The 20,032-nt window shown below is 45.4% G+C and overlaps 2 protein-coding genes across 3 annotated transcripts; both read right to left on the reverse strand.

Annotated features, from left to right (window-relative positions):
• Positions 1–1,048: 1,048 nt before the first annotated feature.
• On the reverse strand, positions 1,049–9,525 carry LOC117838981 (soluble starch synthase 2-1, chloroplastic/amyloplastic). 2 transcript variants are annotated; one of them, XM_034719202.2, is made up of 9 exons: positions 9,128–9,525; positions 8,589–8,813; positions 7,294–7,801; positions 6,084–6,148; positions 5,095–5,172; positions 4,893–5,003; positions 4,720–4,764; positions 4,201–4,374; positions 1,049–2,569 (listed from the first exon to the last, which is right to left on the reverse strand). In XM_034719202.2, the coding sequence occupies exons 1-9, from the start codon at positions 9,296–9,298 to the stop codon at positions 1,613–1,615; spliced, it is 2,334 nt and encodes a 777-aa protein (XP_034575093.1). In that variant the 5' UTR covers positions 9,299–9,525; the 3' UTR covers positions 1,049–1,612. The 2 variants fall into 2 exon arrangements, with proteins under 2 accessions (XP_034575093.1, XP_072146897.1); XM_072290796.1 differs by lacking the exon at positions 9,128–9,525 and adding an exon at positions 8,894–9,027.
• A 6,508-nt stretch (positions 9,526–16,033) lies between these two features.
• On the reverse strand, positions 16,034–17,405 carry LOC117836676 (uncharacterized). Its single transcript, XM_034716144.2, has 4 exons — positions 17,095–17,405; positions 16,836–16,945; positions 16,605–16,723; positions 16,034–16,513 (listed from the first exon to the last, which is right to left on the reverse strand). Exons 1-4 carry the CDS (start codon positions 17,276–17,278, stop codon positions 16,387–16,389), a joined length of 540 nt encoding a protein of 179 aa, XP_034572035.1. The 5' UTR covers positions 17,279–17,405; the 3' UTR covers positions 16,034–16,386.
• Positions 17,406–20,032: the final 2,627 nt, after the last annotated feature.

Consider the following 20,032-nt stretch of genomic DNA (forward strand, 5'->3'; position numbering starts at 1 on the left):
CCTTTGGGTTGTTGGCAAGCACAATTAAGCCACGACCTCGTTGGCCAAGCACACGACCCTACATAATCATGACACCCTACTGATTTAAATTAACGTAGCGCACTGTTGGAACAACTTCATTTCCTGGTGGTGCCGTGCGGGAGCAGGAGGCAAACGTAGGAGGAGATGTCGCTTTCGTATGACATTATTACTGAGATCAACTAGGCAAAGTTGTTGCATTTTTTTAAACGGGCATTACTCTATCAAGCGTTCATTTTCAAATCTGTTTGCACGGTTGTGTTCCTTGCACGAGATCTACAAAACAACACACATATTAGATGTGCTCTGAAATCATTTTCATGCAACTGCCAACTTATGTTATAGGTATAATGCAACTTATATGTAAACTGTAGCACTTTATATAGTATTTTTGAAGCTGACATGTCACCTTGTTTGTCTTGTAGAATTTTACGAAGCAAGTTTTATTGTACAATGTTGTAATTGGTAGATCTAGTATATATTTAACTTACATGTAGAATTTATATAAATTTATTAATACCAATTTGTATAGAGAACGCGTGGACAACTTCTTTGTTCTTACGACTTAATGCAGAAATAATGTAACAACTTATATAGGGATAATTTATAAAGACACGTGGCAAACATTTCATATAAGTAACAGTGTCATGTATACATATAGCAATTTATATATTTATTTTCTGGTAGGTCTACACATAAGTTGCTACATACTTAATACCGAATTAGCTCTTATATATTTACATAAGTTGCTATAACTTTAGAATTTGTAAATGGTGGTGACGAAATTTAAAATGGAAACTTAAGTGGAAATTTAAAATGGATACTTAAGTGGAAAGTTATCCTATTTTAAAAAAAGTATAAGTAAAATAAAAATACGCGTGGATCGTGGTAACTCAGTTACGTCACGCGGGCTGCAGCAGGCCGCGTGGTGTCACGACATACCGCGGGAGAGTGACATAAAGCTGGTGGCGTGGAGGAGGGTACGTTGCCAAAGGAATTCGTGGGGTAGGCCCACAACTTTCATAGCAAGTTCATAAACTTCCGATCCTCTTTAACTTTATTAATTATACGTAACCTGCAAACCTTTTTCATCTCACCATCCAGACAATTTGGAGAGCACTAAACCATCTACAAAATATGCACGAAAAATCGAAGAACTGAACATATAAACGCCCTAATTAGAATACAACAATCTATTTGAGAAACAAAGCAATATTTTCTCTGCTATCTGCTGCTCCCTGTACGAAAGCACCTTACCGAGCTCACCTAGTAGACAGATGAACTGAAGCCACTTAAAAAAAAAAAGCATGATGCCTACCACTTAATCTGTTCTCTTCATCGTTTACTTCCTTCCAGGAAAAGCCTCTTTCACCGTGTTCATCCAGGAAGTAGACCCAGAATTTGCATTGGATGCTATGCTATCTAGGATCTCGCAGCAACAATTTCCGTTGCACGACTCGCGCCATCATGAAAAATTCAGGATGAAGCATGCAGACAGCAACGTGATGCACCAAAAGAATTCAGTTGGTGCGACAGGAAAAATGTCCTGGTCTGCGAAAGGCAACTGTCAACACCTTCTTGGGCAGCTCAGTAGTCACCACTGATACTTTGCAGCAACAAGAACTTCCTCATAGAGTTTAGCAGCATTGTCCCAGCTTAGATCTTGCATCATTCCTCTCCTTTGGATGCCTTCCCAACTGTTCCTGTAATTTCTGTATGTGTTCAGGCAGTGCCCTAGAGCGTCGATCATTCTATTTGCCTCTGCCTTCTCGAAAGTCCAACCCACTCCAACCTCCTCATAGGGATTATAATGCTGGACTGTGTCTCGAAGACCTCCAACCGCATGAACCACTGGGACAGTACCATACATCATGGCATATAGCTGGTTCAGCCCACACGGCTCAAACCTTGATGGCATCAATAGTACATCAGCCCCTGCAGTCATACGATGTGCCAACTGGACAGAAAAACCGACCCAACCCCTAACCCTGTCATAGTGCTGACTCTCAAGTCTCCTCAATGTGTCTTCAAGGTCTTGTCTTCCAGTACCCAACATGATTAACTGTACATCTTGGCCAGCAATCCATGGCATTGCTTCTGCTATCAGGTCTACACCTTTTTGATGGTCTAACCGTCCTATGAAAGCAATGACAGGAACATCACCTCGAACTGGGAGGCCAAGCTCTTTCTGCAATGCTTCCTTACATTGTGCTTTACCTGTCTGAACTGTTTCTAGAGAATAGTTGGTGTACCCATCAGATTGTAGGTGGACATCATGCCTGGGATTCCAATCGGTTGTATCAATACCATTGACAATACCCTGGAATTTCCAATCATTTTCACTAATGATGCTATGAAGGCCCCAACCGCCATCAGGTGTTTTGAGCTCCCATGCATAACCATGGCTAACAGTAAGAAAACGGTCAGCAGCTTTAATCCCAGCTGCAAAAATGTTTAGATGATCACCTCCGAATGGGTCATAGAGTTTGAATTGATCCATATAATGACCTGGCAAATCCAGGTAACTGAAGTCATCTATTGGACCACGACCCTGGAAAGAGAAATTGAAATTAACTCATGAACATATAGCATAATGGGAGAATTTATCTTCATGTTTATTACAGTCGAAGTTATCCGAATGGATAAAATATTTATAGAACAATAACATCATCGCTAACCTAAAAGGGCTATATAGTATAGCAACTACTATGTACAATGTTGAGCCAGAATCCAAATATGGATTACGGTAATATAGAGGGAAGTTGTCTATAAAATATCTGAATAGTGACAGCATGAACCACTCAATACTTTCGCTTTCCTGTCAAAAGTACTATTTTTTTCTGGCTCTCTACAACTACAAGTTTTGTTACGCTTGTTTTGCTGGAGTTGTGACCGTACTTTGTTCAAGCATTCTAGTATATCCCATTACTTGGTGCAAAACTGCAAATATGCATGGCACTACCTTCCTAGAATTCCTATCTGAGACCATGCTAATCATATGGTCCATTTTTTTACATGTTAATGTCTGCCATGATATTGCATGAGTTATGATACATCAGAAGGCTCTAATTGTCACGTGGTTTACCTATGTAGAAATAAAGTCCACTTGAATATTTCATATGAAGTGCAAGAAGTATGTTACCTTACCTCAAACACGCATGGCACGTGCCCTTGAGGATAAAGGTGCACCATGTAATTGTGAACCTTACTAGATTCATTGTATAGAATAGAATATAAGCATATCAAGTTTTGCCCATTTATCCAATTGCTCGTGGGTAGATAGTGGAGACGAGTATGTTCTTGTTTTTATGCCCACAGGTGCATTCATGACCTCAAAGTCCCACCTGACAGTTAAACATGGGAATGTTCCACCCTCACCCATGACCATCACTCATTCACCCATGTATTACCCTGACACGTGGATCCAGCCCAATACTTATGAACGCTACTCAAGGCCACAAAATTCATAATTCAGGCACCTTTCCTCTCTCCACCTCACTACACAGTACACACACATCCAGGCAAGGAGTATCCCCCACTCTCCTGGCACCAGCCATTCACCACCATGACACCTTCACACCTTCACACCCACTCTCATAGCTTGGATTCTTTTTAATATGATTCTGGACTTCATTTCTCTTGATATATTTACTAGTTCTGCTCATGTAACTAACTAAAGTGGGTGCTTTGCATCATAGTTGTCATCTGTGCAAATGTAAAATTGTTAAATATCTTCCTTGGCACTCTTTTAAGACAACATTTGGCGTGTGCATAGTTAAGAGGCATAGATAAAGTTACATTGCACCCACATGTGACCAGTTAAGCCCGTCACAGATGACAAATAGCATGCAGGCACATGGGCCGAAATTTCCTAGCAGGTACTGCCATGGCTGCATGGGTCACTGCTACCTTTTCCTACTGGACCTAACTGACATCCCTACACCATAGAATGGAGTATATAATTTTCAACTAACTACAACAACAACAAAGCCTTTAGTCCTAAGCAAGTTGGGGAAGGCTATAAAGAAACCCAACAAGATCCACCAATAATGGGGACAAAAAAGGTAAAAAGGCATTAAAGTAAATATTAGTAATAGCAATATTTCCTAATAACCGCTACAGGTAAAATCCATGTAGTATGGATAGGACACAAGTGGTAATAGTAACGAAAAACAATCTTACCTGATGTGCTATGTTGTGTATCACAAGAACAGAACGGGCATATGTCATGAAACCATTGTCGCGGTAGTATGCCTTCAAATAAACAGGCAGTAGTGCAGTATGCCAATCATTTGCAATGAACACAAGATTTCCATCACCATAGCAAAAGCCACCACATGGGACGTACCATTGAACCTAAAAGATGTTTGCTATAAGTATATTGCAGAAGACAATCATAGAGAAATAAAAAGCTTAAATAAAGGCCACCCATATTTTAAATGGAAAAATTGTATTAAAAAGGGCACTCAGACAGGTCACATGGTAAAGTCATAAAGGAAGGTATCTTTTTTTTGACATAAAAATCTGGATGCACCTGAAGGACTAGTGAAAGATAAACTAAATAAGAAAGAAGTTGGCATATAAAATCCCAAATCCCAACTATACAATTCCTTTTTTTAGTTGCAGCAAACTGTATGCTGTGTAACTAGACATCTTAGATGTAAATTTGGAACTACAAATGTAATAGCAAAGAGAGATTACCTCTACAGCTGTTTTGCACAACAAAACCATTCGTTTCAAGATGTCCTGAAGATAAATGTTAATCAGCTTAGTGCTAATTATAAACAAACCAAAAGGGCAAGAAACTGACTGCTAGATAATATAAATCTCATCTCAACTTTTGGTATCAGCAAATGAAGTGGCAGTATACTTACTGTTCGGTTTCCACCATAAATTTCACTCTCAACATGTTGGAAGATAGGATTGTCGATGAAAACAAAATCCACACCATCTATGTATGCATGATAATACTTTACCTCCATATCCTGTCCAAACAAAGCATTTTTTTTAGGAGGTGCCATAATCAATATGACCATATGTAAGTTATTAATATAACATGATAGCAGAGGAAAATACCTGCCCTGCAACTTGATACCTCCTTGGCTCTCCTATCTCTTGTAGTTCCATATAGTCACCATATTTTGGAACTACAACCTATAAAACCATAAGAAGTAACAATATATTTAGCATTCAAGTACTTCCCCAAATGTGGCTATTGAAACTTTAAATTATATTGCACACAAAAGACTCGGAAACAGACCTATCATCCCATGCTATCTAGGAAATGTATATCATGCATTTCTGAATTTCAGCTATAACACACTTATTTTTCAAACGCAAAGTGCTTGATGTTCCCTCATATAAGGGCACAGGTTTGCTTTGGAATTTACTACATGAGTTATTCCCAGACTGGGCCCTAACCAAGATTTTACACTAGATAACTCTTTTTTAGACAATGCACTGTGATTCCTGTTGGCATTGCAGTGTTTTTTCAAAAGCATTTCTTTCTACTGTTGGCCATAATGAAGGGATCTTTCTACATGGCAATGCAGCGAAAAGTTAATAGAATTAGTAGAGGCTCATGTAACTAACTAGATTGCACAGTGCAGGCAACAGACCACAAATATACTGCAAGTCAGAATACACAGTGCATTGCTTAGAATTTAGCTGTGCTGTGCATTTAGCTGATATATTTGAGGCCAACAGCATATGAGTTCTGCTGAACATATCGCTAGTACATCTTAATCTTTTGAGGAGACCCACTAAGTAAGGAGGCGATAGAGCAAATAACTACCACCACCAGATACTCATCATTTGTCCATTCACTCAGGTTTATTTAGTGGCCACAAAATGTCATGGTACCCCAAAACTCTATTGTCAATTCTATTCATTCAAAGTATGTAACCTAAGGATTTTACAGCCACCAAGTGGATGCATAGGTGATTTTGTGAAATTTACATCCATCTGTTTATTTCTCATGTTAAACTTAGCACTTCCAACTATTAAGAGCTTAGTTAAATCTCTATCCAAAAACATTGAGATAAGATAGCAAATAGAAAGCACACCATTACACGATGACCTCTCCTAGCCAAAGCCTTGGGCAAAGCTCCAGCAACATCCCCAAGCCCACCTGCAGGAAATTAGTACAATGTTACTGTGCCCTCTGTGAGCAAGTGACTCAAATGATCAGTGTATCTGGGGTAGATATAATGTGCACAGTAAAAACAATGATTAAATTAGGATTTCTGTAATTTGGGGGATCATGGTTGACTAGCTATACATCATTAAAATCAGTAGCAAATTTATATGGGCACAAGGGGGTCACTAAAAACCCACAACCTTTTTTGCCAAAAAAAAGATGGTTCTTTACTTGTATATATTTACATTAAAGCATCAGGGATGAGATGGCGGCATTAAAGTAAATAGGTACAGCAACAGCTAAACCTTTAGCTCTGAGCACATTAACTAGACAATATAAAAAGATCAGCCTGTTTGATTGTAATTGACACCACAAGGGAGAACATACATTAAGCAATTATACCTTTCTAAAACTGAATAGATCACCAAATGTTTTAAGTGGAACATGCAAATTCAATCACCTTGACACATTAAACGCAAGATACGATCACGAAAAGGCAAACATGTAAACAGCACAGTTGCATGGAGACTCTAGAGCAGCCACTACATTGTGGAAATGAAACCCGATCAGCTAGAGAGTTGGGTTTCAAAAGTTGGGTCCTGATTCGGTCATATTTAGTGAGATAACAACCATTTCACACTAAACTACCTAATGACATCTCAAAGATATGAAAATTTGGAGAATGACACTCTTGGGCGAAATGGCGGTTTTCACTACCCTGCTAGAGCAACCCAAGTTAGAGAAGGAAGGGCATTTGCGTCATTTTGATGCATGTGCAATGGGATATTCCTTATATTGCTACTTCCTAAATCACCAGCCTTTGCGAAGCTATTTAGCAGCTAAGGTCCTTGCCATGTTATAAATTTTCAGCTTGTGCGCATGTGCACCCTTTTCTTAGCTACCACTACCGTCCCGTGTCATGAGATGTATTAAATCACACATGTGAGCAATCAGAACCCTTCAACCACCTAATCACACACACCAACACCAATCCAACCACCACAGACACCTATTCTTTCCAGCATTTGGTAGGCTGACAGAAACAGCATACAGACTGGATAAATAATGTCCATGCTAAGTTTAAACCACACCTTTACAAGAACATAAGAAACGTAGTTATATCATTTCGTTCTTGCCTGTTTTGGACCAAGGAGCACATTCTGCGGCTACCAATATGACATTCATAACATCAACGCCACCCGAAGCAGAAGAATTGCCATTTGCTCCCTCGTTAACTGACAGGTCCTTTTCTCTTACTTGACTTATTTGTGCCACATAATGATGATCCATACCATTAGCAGCTTCTGGTTGGTATACACTGGGAGCAGCTCTAGGAAAACGGTCATACTGATAATGATTCCCATAGTTGGCCTCGCCAAATGATTCACTAAAATCAGTATCTTCGTCTTCTAAACTTTCATAGTATTCACTCTGATCATAGATGGACTCTCCATAAGTTGTATAAAATTCAGATTGCTGTGCATGTGTATCAAGGTACATCTGACGACCATAGTTAATCTCTTCACCCTCTGATACTGCATTCAAGTGTGAAAAGGAACTATCACTCTGATCATTATGCGGCTCTTGTTCATTATGAATGGAACTTTCTGTGAGAACTGAGATGAGCTTCTTCTTTTCCGATATCTGAATAAGTTGCCCACATATCATCATTCAAACCATCATATAGTTCAATAAACAATACAGCATAAGCATACTCCACATCATTCCAGATAGTTAAGGTTTAATGCCAGTAATTAGCTAGTAAAAAATGGATAGTTAAAAGTGAATTGCAAATTGTTCCAGCAAACATATCACAAAACATACCACTAGTCCTGAAAAGAAGCAGGTAATGATTACGGGCCAAAATGGCAGAAAAACTGCAGTGTGATGACACTTTCAAATTGTTTGCAGTGTGACAAAACTTATTCGATTCCGGTAAGAATATATCAAAGGACACTTTCTTTGGTGGACTCTACAAATCAGCAGTACTTATTTGCTTATATAGAAGGTAGCAGAACCATTCCCTATACCATCATGTTCTTCCTCAAAATGCCCCGACTATGCACAAACCCACAAGTCGCGCGGTGTAATTTGTCAATTAAAAAAAATCAAAAGCGCTGTTCCTGATTCAAAAGTGCAAGGTCTAACAGCTGCTACAAGGACAGCAGGAATCTGACTCGGATGTCTAACATTCTTCTGTAAATCGCATCTCAACGAAATCTGTGTTAATGCATACATGTACCTAAACTTCATCTACATAAGGCAAATGACAAGTCATGTGATATGTTGCAGCATTCGACTAGCTGCAATACAGATAACAATTTTCTAGTTGCATTGATTGTAGCAGCACCATTGACCAGAGAACGTGCCATCTAAAAGTGTATATGTTGAGAAACGATCTGATTCCATCAAGACAGCACGTAAATCATACCTGCTCGAGTATAACCTTGTGCCTTGCCAAGACTTCTTTGCTTTTGCGGATGGTGGCGCGAAGCGCCTCATTGGTGACACGGACCATATCCTCATCATCGTCATCAACTTGACTAGCAGCGTCAGCATCCGTCGCTGCGGCACTTAAACCCTTCTGAAACCTCCTGCCGGTTGATCCCCTGAGCACCATGGGCCACCCAGCACCAACATTGAGGCACAAGCTCACCTAGAAACAGAGAAGGCACAAGCAATCACCAAAACGGCAGCAGGCAGCGGAACACGAGACATACGCAGCGATCAACTGACCCAGAAATCAGCGCGGATTCGTGAGCGCGCCAGGTCCCCCCAAGCCCCAACACAGCGAAACAGTTTGACACAGGCCCGCTTGACCCGGGCCGCGAAGCCCGCGACGCAGGGGCACGGGCACGGGCACCGTAGGAGTGGGATTCGCCCGCTGATTCTAGCGACCAGATCACTAAGCGGCCCCGCATTCTTGGTGGCGAAGGGGTAGGAGGGGAGGTGCAGGACAGGGAGGCTCACCGGTTGCGCGCACGGCGGGCTGCGGCAGCTGCTCGAGGCGCGAGCCGACGGGCGCGGGACGTGTCCCCCGCGCGGAGCGGAGCAGCGGCGGCAGCAGCCGCAGGCGGCGGGAGGAGAGGCGCCGCGGGGGCGCAGCAGCGCGGGGGCGACGAGGAAGGTGGAAGTCGCCATTGGAGCTCGCTGTGAGGTCGGGGGAGGAGGGGGCTGGCTCCGCTCCAGCAGTGGAGCTGCGGTGCTGCTCGTCACCTGCCTGGTGCGCTGCTGCTGCTGATTCGGTAGTCCCCGCGTGAGGTGGGAGGGGGACGCGGAGGAGAAGGTGACGAGGGGAGCGGGGCCGGACGAGACCTCGGTTCGAGCGAGCTCGTCTGCTCGTGGCCTCGTGCCGTTGCAAGTTCCTGTTGCGTTTTTTTGCCTTTTCTGGGAGTCTTTTCCTTCGGTTTCGCTGTGCAAGCTGTGCGGCCACGAGAGGGGGCCGTCAGGCTGAGGTGGAGGCCACAGCGAACGTGTGGCTTGCGTCCATCCTTTTGGGGACTTTTCCGCCCCCACCTTTCTTCGAATCCTCGCCAAGCAAAAATTTTCTCAGAACACAAGCAAAGTTATTTTTTATTTTTTTATTTTTATGGAGTTAACAAAAAATATTCGGAGCTATTTTGTTTTCATTTCGTTGGGCATGTACAAAAGATAGATAATGTCTAGTGATGTATGAGTACGACATATTATCTATTATAGGGGTAGTACAGTAGTAAATGAATCACAAGATAGCTTTTGTTCGACACACTCTAGAGACGGTCTTTTCATCCAGAGAAGATGATGTCATCTCTTTTATAATTTTCTCTCCACGTCTTTGAGTTTTTTTTTGAAATTGAAGCAGCCCGTTTGGCAGCGCTTATTGCGGCTTCGGCTGCTGGCTTCCGCTGCCGCTGCTGCAGCGCAGCTGTAGCTGCTGCTGCCGCCGTTTTTGCCTGATAACGGCCGTTTGGCCCACTGGAAGCTCAAAGTTACTTAGTCCCTGTTACAAAAGTAATTTATGCAGCAAACAATTTATCAAGTCTCATTTGCCTACTCTTTTTTATAAAATGAAATAATTACAAGGTGTGGGACTACAAATTATAAGCGAATTGTTGATACTTAAAAAATATAAGGTTGTTAAAAATACAGAAAATAAATTGTTCCTGTACCGATAGGAGCGAGGGAGCGGTGACAGCTTATCCTTAGCAATTTCCGGTGTGGTTTCCCTACGCATGCGCTGCTACGTTCGAAAATAAAATTTGTAGCGGTAAATGGAACTACACCATTTAAATGGTGTCCGGCAAACATAACCAACACACTTGAGGGTACGAACGTACACACAACCTATTACAATTTCGTACATACAAATTACAACATGAACGTACACAACATACATCCCGCGTCTACATCAACGAGATTTCCGCCGCAATCCAATCTCGGACACTGCCCATATCAGGAGTAGCATTAGCTGCCACCCATTCGGACACCCCATAGTCCGGTTCTCGCGCCCTGTACGAACCTGCAGAACTTTCATTGGCAAGGTCCAGCAAATAATTATGCAGTGCAAAACAAGCAATAACAATCTTCGTTTGCCGTTCTCTTGAATATAGTGGAACTTCCCGCAGAATGTGCCACCTCGATTTCAGGACACCAAATGCGCGTTCCACCACATTGCGAAGACTGGAATGGTGAAAATTGAATTTCTCCTCCAATGTGTCCGCCGCCCTTCTGCTAAACTCCTCCAGGTGATACCTCGTATTTCTATACGGCCCCAGATACCCTTCGCGAACTGCGTAGAGAAACCACACCGGAAATTGCTAAGGACAATCTGTCACCGCTCCCTCGCTCCTATCGGTACAGGAACAATTTATTTTCTGTATTTTTAACAACTAAATATAAGTATCAACAATTCGCTTATAATTTGTAGTCCCACACCTTGTAATTATTTCATTTTATAAAAAAGAGTAGGCAAATGAGACTTGATAAATTGTTTGCTGCATAAATTGCTTTTGTAACAGGGACTAAGTAACCTTGAGCTTCCAGTGGGCCAAACGGCCGTTACCAGGCAAAAACGGCGGCAGCAGCAGCAGCAGCAGCTATAGCTGCGCTGCAGCAGCGGCAGCGGAAGCCAGCAGCCGAAGCCGCAATAAGCGCTGCCGAACGGGCTCAAGGTTTCGGAGGATTGCCGGGTCTCTATTAATTAATAGAGAAGGTAATACAAGACTGTAGTCTTGGAAGGCTTTAGGCAGGAAAAAAAAGAAAAAACAAAGAAAGGGCTGACCAGTTGGATTGGGATGTCGACACGGGTAACCACTCCACTTGCCACAACAGTAGAACTGAAGTCTTTATAATATTCGCGGCACCCACCAACACTCACCCTCATGTAGTCGCTGAAATCCCCATGGGTAGCCCTGCATCGATAGGGAATCTGAAGGAAGCAGATTGCACCCCACCGAGGAGGCAACCGCCATCAGGACCCTCCGCCGAAGTGCCGCTGCAAACACCACACTCCACCTGACAGAGTGATACCACCAAATCCGGACCTCTCGCAGGCTGCCTCGCAACGCATGGGGGTCTCGTTACATCCACTGTTGGGCTCCATCTCGCTCTCACCATACGCGCGGGTCTTGCCACGCCCGCCCTGGTACTCCACGTCACGGATCCATTCTTTTATCGCAGTCAGTGTGGGGAGCGATGCTGCCCCACTTCCCCAGATCTCCATCAAACAGCTGAGCCGTCGCCGTAGGTCGGCCTCTCCTTGTTGCTTCACCCGCGCACATAGCCTTCGCCGCCACTCCAGCGAGCAAGTCTGTCGCTTGCACCGTCTTCCGATGATGTACCACACTAGATGGCCCAGCCTAGCTGAAAAACCCACCGAGGTCCGCTGCAAAACTAGTCATCCCACGATGTCGTTGCTGCAAGCGTTGTCTTCGGACGCAGTCCCACGCCGCACTACCGCCGTGGTCCGCTGCAAGCAACCCACCGACAACCGTATAACAACCCCTGGCCACCACCATGACTGTGATTGCCAGTGAGCTCAGCAGCCCCCTTCTAGCTTGCCACACGGCGAGATTGCCGCCACCGGTTGTTGCTGCCCAATGGATCCGCGATGCCAAGTCGAGTCGGGTCTCCGGAGACGACGCATCCAAGGAGGGCATGATGCCAGTGGCGCCGCCGTCGCTTGTCCAGGATCTAGACAGGGTTTTTCCCGGAGAAATCCCATGTACGAGGATTGTATCTCCAAGATGACGCCCCCAATAGGGAAAAGATGCCCGAGGACGCCGCCGTCATCTTCACTGGTACGAAGTCCAGCGAGGGCTTTCGCCCGAAGCATTCCAATCCGTCGATGCATGCTCTCAGCTTGGCACTCGTAGACCACACCCCGAGCCACTTAGCCAGGGTGGTGCCGCCACCACGCCTCCACATGCCCGTCGTCATGCCTCCACCTCCACGCTCCATAGGCCGCTGCTAGGATCTAGCCGGGCGTCGTCGTCCGCGTAGCCGGCAAGCTGCCCTTGTCGTCGCGATCAGGTGACCCGAAGTCGCCACCCACACCTCCATGGCGCAGTCGACTCCCCCTGCGTAGGCCGCCGCTAGCCGCACCACCATGGCGCTGCCGGCGAGGCCCCGCGCAAGCCACCCCCAGCCGCGGCACCACGCCGCCGCCAAACACCATGTTTCGCCTCAAGCCTTGGCGGCACCGTAGCGCGCCGACCTCCTCTCCACCAACGCTGGCGCTCCTCCACTCTCGCTAGCCACCATTGCGGTCACGCCGTCTTCCTCCTCCTCCTCCCCTTCCTTCTCTAGTGCGCTGCTTCTTCCTTCTCCCCGGCGGCCCTTTCACCGCTGGGCCACGCATGGCCACCGCACCTTCCCGCTCTGCCGGGCGCCGCTCTTGTTGCCGTTGCTGCTGCGAGCGTGCGCACTCCTCCACGCTTTGAGCGCCTCCGCTTCCCTGCTCCTCTTGCTCCTCCTCCATCTCCTCTTCCTCCTCCCTCCTCCTCCTCCTTCCCACGCCAGCCACGGACCACGTCCTTCTCCTCCGATGCAGGCTCCTTCTCATGCGCCTTCACCACCTCCCTCTTCACCTTGGCGGCGGCCTCCTCCTTCACCCAACACCGCGTGCCCCGAGCGCCTGCCGCCTCCTCGCCCGCTCACCGACCGTCGCCACGGATGGACAATGGACGACGCCAGCTCCCCGCAGAGCTCACCGTAGAGCTCCCTCACGGCCGCCAGCAGATCCTACAGGTCCACGCCCAGCTCCTCACCATGCGTCCATCGTCCAAAACCCGGTACGTCACCGCCATCGTGTTGCCGCCCTGCTCCGCCCGTCGCTTGCCGGAGTGTGGCGGGGGGGGGGGGCGGGGAAGCCAGATCCGCCCACGGCGGGGCCAAATCCGGGCTACTGTCGCTTCGGTGCGCCATCCCGCTCCGGCAAATCGGGCCTACACTAGGCAGATTGCCCCGCCGCCACCGTCCTTGGGGGCCGCACAGGCTTCTGGCGACCCCCTCTGGCAGCGGCGAAGTGGACTCGAGGGGCAAAGACGTGGGGGTTGGCGGCGGCGGTGATGGCACCACCCGTGTCGCTCGCGGGGGCTATACCCAAAACTGCATAGTTATACCCTCCACGTCTTTGAGTGATAGTAACTATACCTGTTTGTGACAATATTAGTCTACAAAGTGATTTTCAGTCATGGAGTCGCGATGAAAAGATACATCAGGGTGCTGATGAAATTGAACCTCAAAGTCCAAAGTGAAATTGAACTCTGATGTGTCACATTATTAGACTATACAAGGTTAGCTCCTTTTTACACCAAGGGGGACTACCATCATACCAATAAATAATATCTCAAAAGTTGCTAGAAATATAGAAAAAAAACAAGGAGGAACGAAAGAAATAAGGTTCACCGAATTTAAACTTGAAACTTCATGTGATGTTATCCAAACCTCTAAATTTTTAAAATTGCGCATATAAATTCCTAGACTTGTCAAGTGTGCCATTTAAGGTCCAAACATCCTGGCATATGAATAATTACGTAAGCGGCAGTCTAGCAGGGAGCTTGAGATGTCCTCATGCTCTAAGGTTCCGTTTGATAGAGCTCTAGCTCCTGCTAAAATGGTTCCGGCTCCTTGGTGGAGTGGCTTCTCTAGTGGAGCTGAAGCCGTTTGGAAAAAGTTTAGCTCAATGGCATTTGGGTAATTTTATGGTCAATTAATACTTGGAGAGGAAGGAGAAGCTGACGAAGCCACTTTTTTTCCTCCTTCTCTTTAGTGTAAAGCGTTTTGTGGCTTCTTTGGCTTCGATGGTGGAGCCATTTTGAAGTAACCCCTTTGGTAAGGCTTCACCAAAAACCGGTGGAGAAGCTTTTTGAGAAGCACTACTAAAGGACCCTAATATGTGTTCAAGTTTGTTGTTGATATCATGCGTAATGCATGTTAGGTGTTGTATTTATGTGCCACATAACCAACTTTGTGTTGCTCGGGGTGATTTAGAGTTCAAACAGCACACTTGAGAAGTTTATAATCCTAGTGAGCAAGTTACATATCCACGTGACAAATTTACGGATATATATCCAGAGAGATAGAAAGATGTGTCTGGAAATTCAAAACATAGGAAATAAAGCAATCATATGAATGATGATAACAACTTTAGTACTTAGTCTGTCATGTTTAGTTCTCTTGTGCAATGCAGTTTGAGAGTGTATTTGGCAGAGCTCCCAGAGCTGATTCTCTAATAATTCCAGCAGGAGCTCTGCCAAACAGTTTTTCAGAGAGAATTGATTCTCTGCTGATTCTATGAAGTGATTTTCTGAAATGAACTAAGAGGTTGGGAGCTGAAAAAAGTAGCTTCTCCTAATTCTGCGAAGTGATTCTCCATCCTGATTTTAAAAGTTTATGCTAGAAAATTAAAGAGAATCACTTTCAGCCACAGAATCACTTCTCTTAGCCATAAAGCTCTACCAAACAGACCCTGATGTTGATTATATTTTAACAAAGAAAAAAGTTTTAAAAACCTGGTACACGTACATGCATCTAGGAATTTGGAAGTATATTCAGGTGAACTTCCATGTTACATTAGTTTCAAACAAATCCACTAGCTAAATTTAGCTGCTTTAGATCCATGAGATCCAACTAAAGTTTACCTGGCTAAAGATTCCTTTAGCTGATTAGCTGATTGAACCCAGCTAACTAAGCTAAAGATTAAGTAGCCCCTCCACCTTCCTGGGGAAAAGTTTCTATGGGGAAAAGTTTCTAAAGTGAGAGGGGTAGCATAGATAAATATCTTTTTAACTATCATTTAGCTATTTCAACTATCATTTAGCTAAATTGTAGCTAGCTAAAAGAAAATTTGTTTAGCTAGCTAAATTTTAGTTGGGTGGATGCAAACAGGAAGGGTGAGCATTGTTTGATACTTTTAACTTTTACTTTTTTGAAAAACAATTAATGATACTCCTATCTTAGGTGGGGATTCACTTCAACACTAGGTGCAATGGCAACAGGACTCTTGCGGCGGTGCTCTGATTCAATTTTGTAGAAATCCTATAGTTCTTTGTACTTTTTTCTAAAATGCTGCCTACTGGAATCATTTAAGAAGAAAAACACAGACGTGGCCGTTTGTATCCGACTCACCAAGTACCGTTGGTACCACTAATCCGTCGGTGCTCCGGTCTCTTCCTACTCTCGGAATGAAAACGAATTCAACAGCCGGGAGCCGGGAGCCCCAGATTGTTCATGTGACACTGTGACCTGGTGAGGGGAAAAAACTTGAGATGCTTTGAGGAAGACACAAGACAGTTCTCTTCCCGGGACCCCCCCCCCCCCCCCCCCCCCCCAAATAAAAAAAAAGAAAAGGCAATTTGTGCTTTCCTTGGAGTACGTGCTAGTACACATGATCAGTGCAAAATGACCTCCTCTGTCAGTGTTGCCTTCCTTGATGTTTACACAGGCGAAAAAAAAGCAGTGATAATTATTTACACAAATTTATTTCTCACCCAATGACCCAAGCGCATGGTTTTTACATCGTCGATCGAAGATATCCGCAACATATACAGTAAGGTGCTCAGCGTGGCGAATTCCTGAATACATCGACATCAGAAGGATCGCTACACGGACGACGGATCCACCAGGAACAGGTGAGGTGCCGACACAACGGCCAAGGGAATAACTGAACAACCGTAACGGATCGAGAAGTAATACTGCTTGCGTGAGTGATTCTTTCTCCTGCCCGTGTTCTTTCCTCTGGCCGGCGATCAGCTCGCCTCCGTCCGGTGGGCGTGGTCGTCGTCGTCATCGTCGTCGTCGCGAGGCGGCTTGACCACCATGATCGGGCAGCTCGCGTGGTGCGCGCAGTAGTCGCTCACGCTCCCCAGGAACGCCCTGCGTCCAGAGACAGCCAGGTGTTACATAAGCAGCCGTGCATCATCCAAATTCCACGTGTTGCGAAACGAGCGGCCGCCACGTCACGTGCCTCTTGATGGCGCCGAGGCCGCGGCTACCGACGACGAGCAGCCCGGCGCCCATGTCGGCCGCGGCGCGGCACAGCGCCTCCCTGGGCTCCCCTTCCACCACCACCACCTCCGCGCTCACCTGCAGACGATGACGCACAGAATGTAGCCATGGCCAGTGCTCTGCACTTGCTCTGAACTAGTACACGGTAGGAGGTAGGAACTGATGGTAAACAAAGAAAAAAAAAAGTTACCCCTCGTTGGTGGCAGGTCCGCTTGGCCCTGTCGAGCAGGCTGCGCGCGTTCTCCGCCTGCGCCGCCCGCACCGACTGCATCATCGACGGCGCGCCGTACACCGCCGACCCTGCGCGCGCGGTGGCAGTGGCAAGCTTACATATACGCGTTGAACAACACAGAACAGAGACACGCGCCGGTGACTGAGGGCACCAAGTGACGATACTAGCTAGAGAGCAGCGGGGTGGCGCGCGGTGGGGAATGAAAATGATCGATCACCTGGCCCGATGGGGTACATGATGTGCCGGAGCGGCTCCAGGGCGTGGACGAGCACCAGCGCGGGGCGGGGCTCCTCCGCCGGCTGATCGGCGGCGGCGGCCGGGAACGGGAAGAGGTGGTCGAGCACCCAGGCCAGCGCGTGGCGGCTGAAGTCGCTGTCGTCCACCGCCACCAGCACCTTCATCGCTCCTGCTCCTGCTCTGCTCTGCTCTGCTCTCTCTCTCTCTCTCTCTCTCTCTCTCTCTCAACACACAGACCCCCCAAGTTCGGCGGGCTCGTGACGCGGTTCTGAAGCCTGCCGAGCGGCGTCGCCGTCGTGATATATTGCGTGGCAGCGTGGCGGTAGCAAGTGTGTTCTGGATGAGAACGGAGAGGGCCCAGAGCCGTGTGCGCGCGTGGCTGCCATGCAGTGATGCCAGGGGCCGAAGTGGCGAACGGCCGCGCTCCGCCGCGGTTTCCGAAAACGCGAACCCCGAGCGTGGGGCCCAGGCGCCGAACCGGCACGCGGTTTTGCCTGCGGCGCGCGGCGCCTGAGCAGCAGAGCAGGGGAGCATGCACTCTCTCATGTCATGTCCAACTGACCAGCTCAGCATTTTGCTCGCCTGCTCTGTTACGCACTACTGACTGACCTATGCCCTGTTACGCACTTTTACCCTGAACTCGTGCCCGTGCGTTGGCATAAAAGATTTCCAGCGCAAATACATACGTAGATGGAGCATGGGAAATATGATTTTATTTAGATATATAAGAATCAATTTTATTAGGTTTATAGCCAGTATGGTGTGAGATTGTTGAAGCAATGAAATGATCGTGAACAACAGTCTATAACCAACAAACAGCCATGACGGAAGGAAAGTGATTGCTTGCTTGTGTCAACACACACTTGTAATAGAAAATAATATAAAATAATATAGATAATATATCTGCTCTTAGTTCATACAAATAAGTGCAAGGTCACATAATAGATACAGGATCTTGGTATCTCGGTGATACATTGTTGAATAAAACAAACGTTCACAAGCATGTAAAGTTGAATAAAACAAACGTTCACAAGCATAACAGAGATACAGATACAAACAACCATTCTACTATACACATCTGCAAAAGAACCCGATCTGTATCAAGCATCTAGCATATAGTGTACTTGAAAAAACAAATGGCACTTGTCCTTGTAACACACATCACCTGACTATGAGGGATACGGTACAGTAATAGAAGAATACAGAGCATCCAACATTGAATTCAAAGATTTAGAAATGTTGTCGGTGTGAATCCTTCAATCAATCTAATAAGGATGAGTTGTGCAGCCAAGTACGGCTTATCTTCAGATTATATAAAGAAGTACACTTTTCACTTTGGAATATAGAATAAATGAAGGCAGAATAATTTAACAGAGAAATTAGCATTGCTAAACAATGCAGTAAGCGATTAGCTCATTGCTGAGAGAACCTACTCCTATTTTGGATACAGACATTGGAATATTACTACAAATGCTTTATATCTCATTAAAACATATAGAATTTTTCTCTAGTATTTGTAAAAACATGGAAATTGCATACTTCAAGAAATGCAAGAGACATTTACAAAGGTACATACATTCTAGTCTTCTATCTCTTTTCTTGATTCTCCATTAAGTGTTATGCTTCAACCTGGCCATCTTATTCATCCTCTGAATCACTGAGAAGAAACAAAAGGAATACAACTTAGAAGTTATAGTCACCAGGCATGCAATTTTGAAAAGAAAAAAAATGCTACAGACCATACTTAATGGCCCAATGAGATCCATGCTTCATAGATTGTCCTAAGATAGATATTTTCTTCCTTACAATTATCCCCTCCCTCTACATGTAGTTTTAATCCAGAAACCATGACACAGATTTCATGAAAAATGCAATTACACGTAACCCAATTGCAGATCAAACTTCACCTGGATTCAAGATCATTACATGAACCTAGCACACGAAAACATAGTTAATTCAAGAATATAGTTTTTTAAGTAAATAAATCTAGGTACAATCTGATCATCCTAGTCCAACAAATTCTATTTTAGATCTTTACGCTAGCAGCAAGTATTTTACGTACAGTTTTACGCTGGCAAGAAGTATTCTGTTGTGTTCTAATCACCTTGCTCATGATGGTAGTGCACCTCAGTGGCATAGTGATTCCTGGTGTACTCCTCTAGCAAGAGCCCTTCTTCAGGAGTAGTTCGTATAATTTATCAAGGTAAAGACCATTCAACGGCTCTGTTTTAGAATTTAAATTAAGTTATGTCCAATAGCTGTTTCGGAAGCCTAACCCCTGGACATTCGTGCTAGCTCCTTCTGCACAGTCTTCAGTTTTTTAGCTTCTACATTTTGTTGGCTATAATGCCTATATATCAGATTGAATGCCTACACTGACAGTCATTGATAATGCAATGCCAAGTTCTAATTCAGATCTTCCTTTGGCAGAGTATTTGATGTGGCTGGAGGTTTAGCATGGAGGTCCACGGAGACTGTGATGAGAGTGTACTGCTTCCTGCATTGATCTTATGTCTTGCTGTTCAATTCGGCTTGTGGGTGAGTTGACGAGGTTGCAATTGTGCTGTCGGGAACAATTGCTGGTTCGAGCTCACAGTGAGCTCGTCGCTGCTGCTTGGAATCGCTGGGCTCACGTATACCACTTAAAGATGAGAAGCTGTTGCAATTGAAATGTTCAGTTTGGTCAGTTAATCTTGAATTGCATGAGCAACAATGTTACTGTTCAGGCTGGGGTGGGAGCTCAAGGGTGATTAGCTACTTGTTGAACTTGTCTGCTTCATCCATGCTGAGATCATGAAGGTTAGTGCCGTACTGTCTACTGTGCGGGCTGTTTGCCAACTCTGAATTCGGTTTGTCATTGCCCCTAACCTTGCTCTGGAAATCATGTCATTGCTTGTTTTTCAGTTCTGACTTGCCGT

The sequence above is a fragment of the Setaria viridis genome, chromosome 9, assembly GCF_005286985.2.
Source record: "Setaria viridis chromosome 9, Setaria_viridis_v4.0, whole genome shotgun sequence".
Taxonomy (NCBI): domain Eukaryota; kingdom Viridiplantae; phylum Streptophyta; class Magnoliopsida; order Poales; family Poaceae; genus Setaria; species Setaria viridis.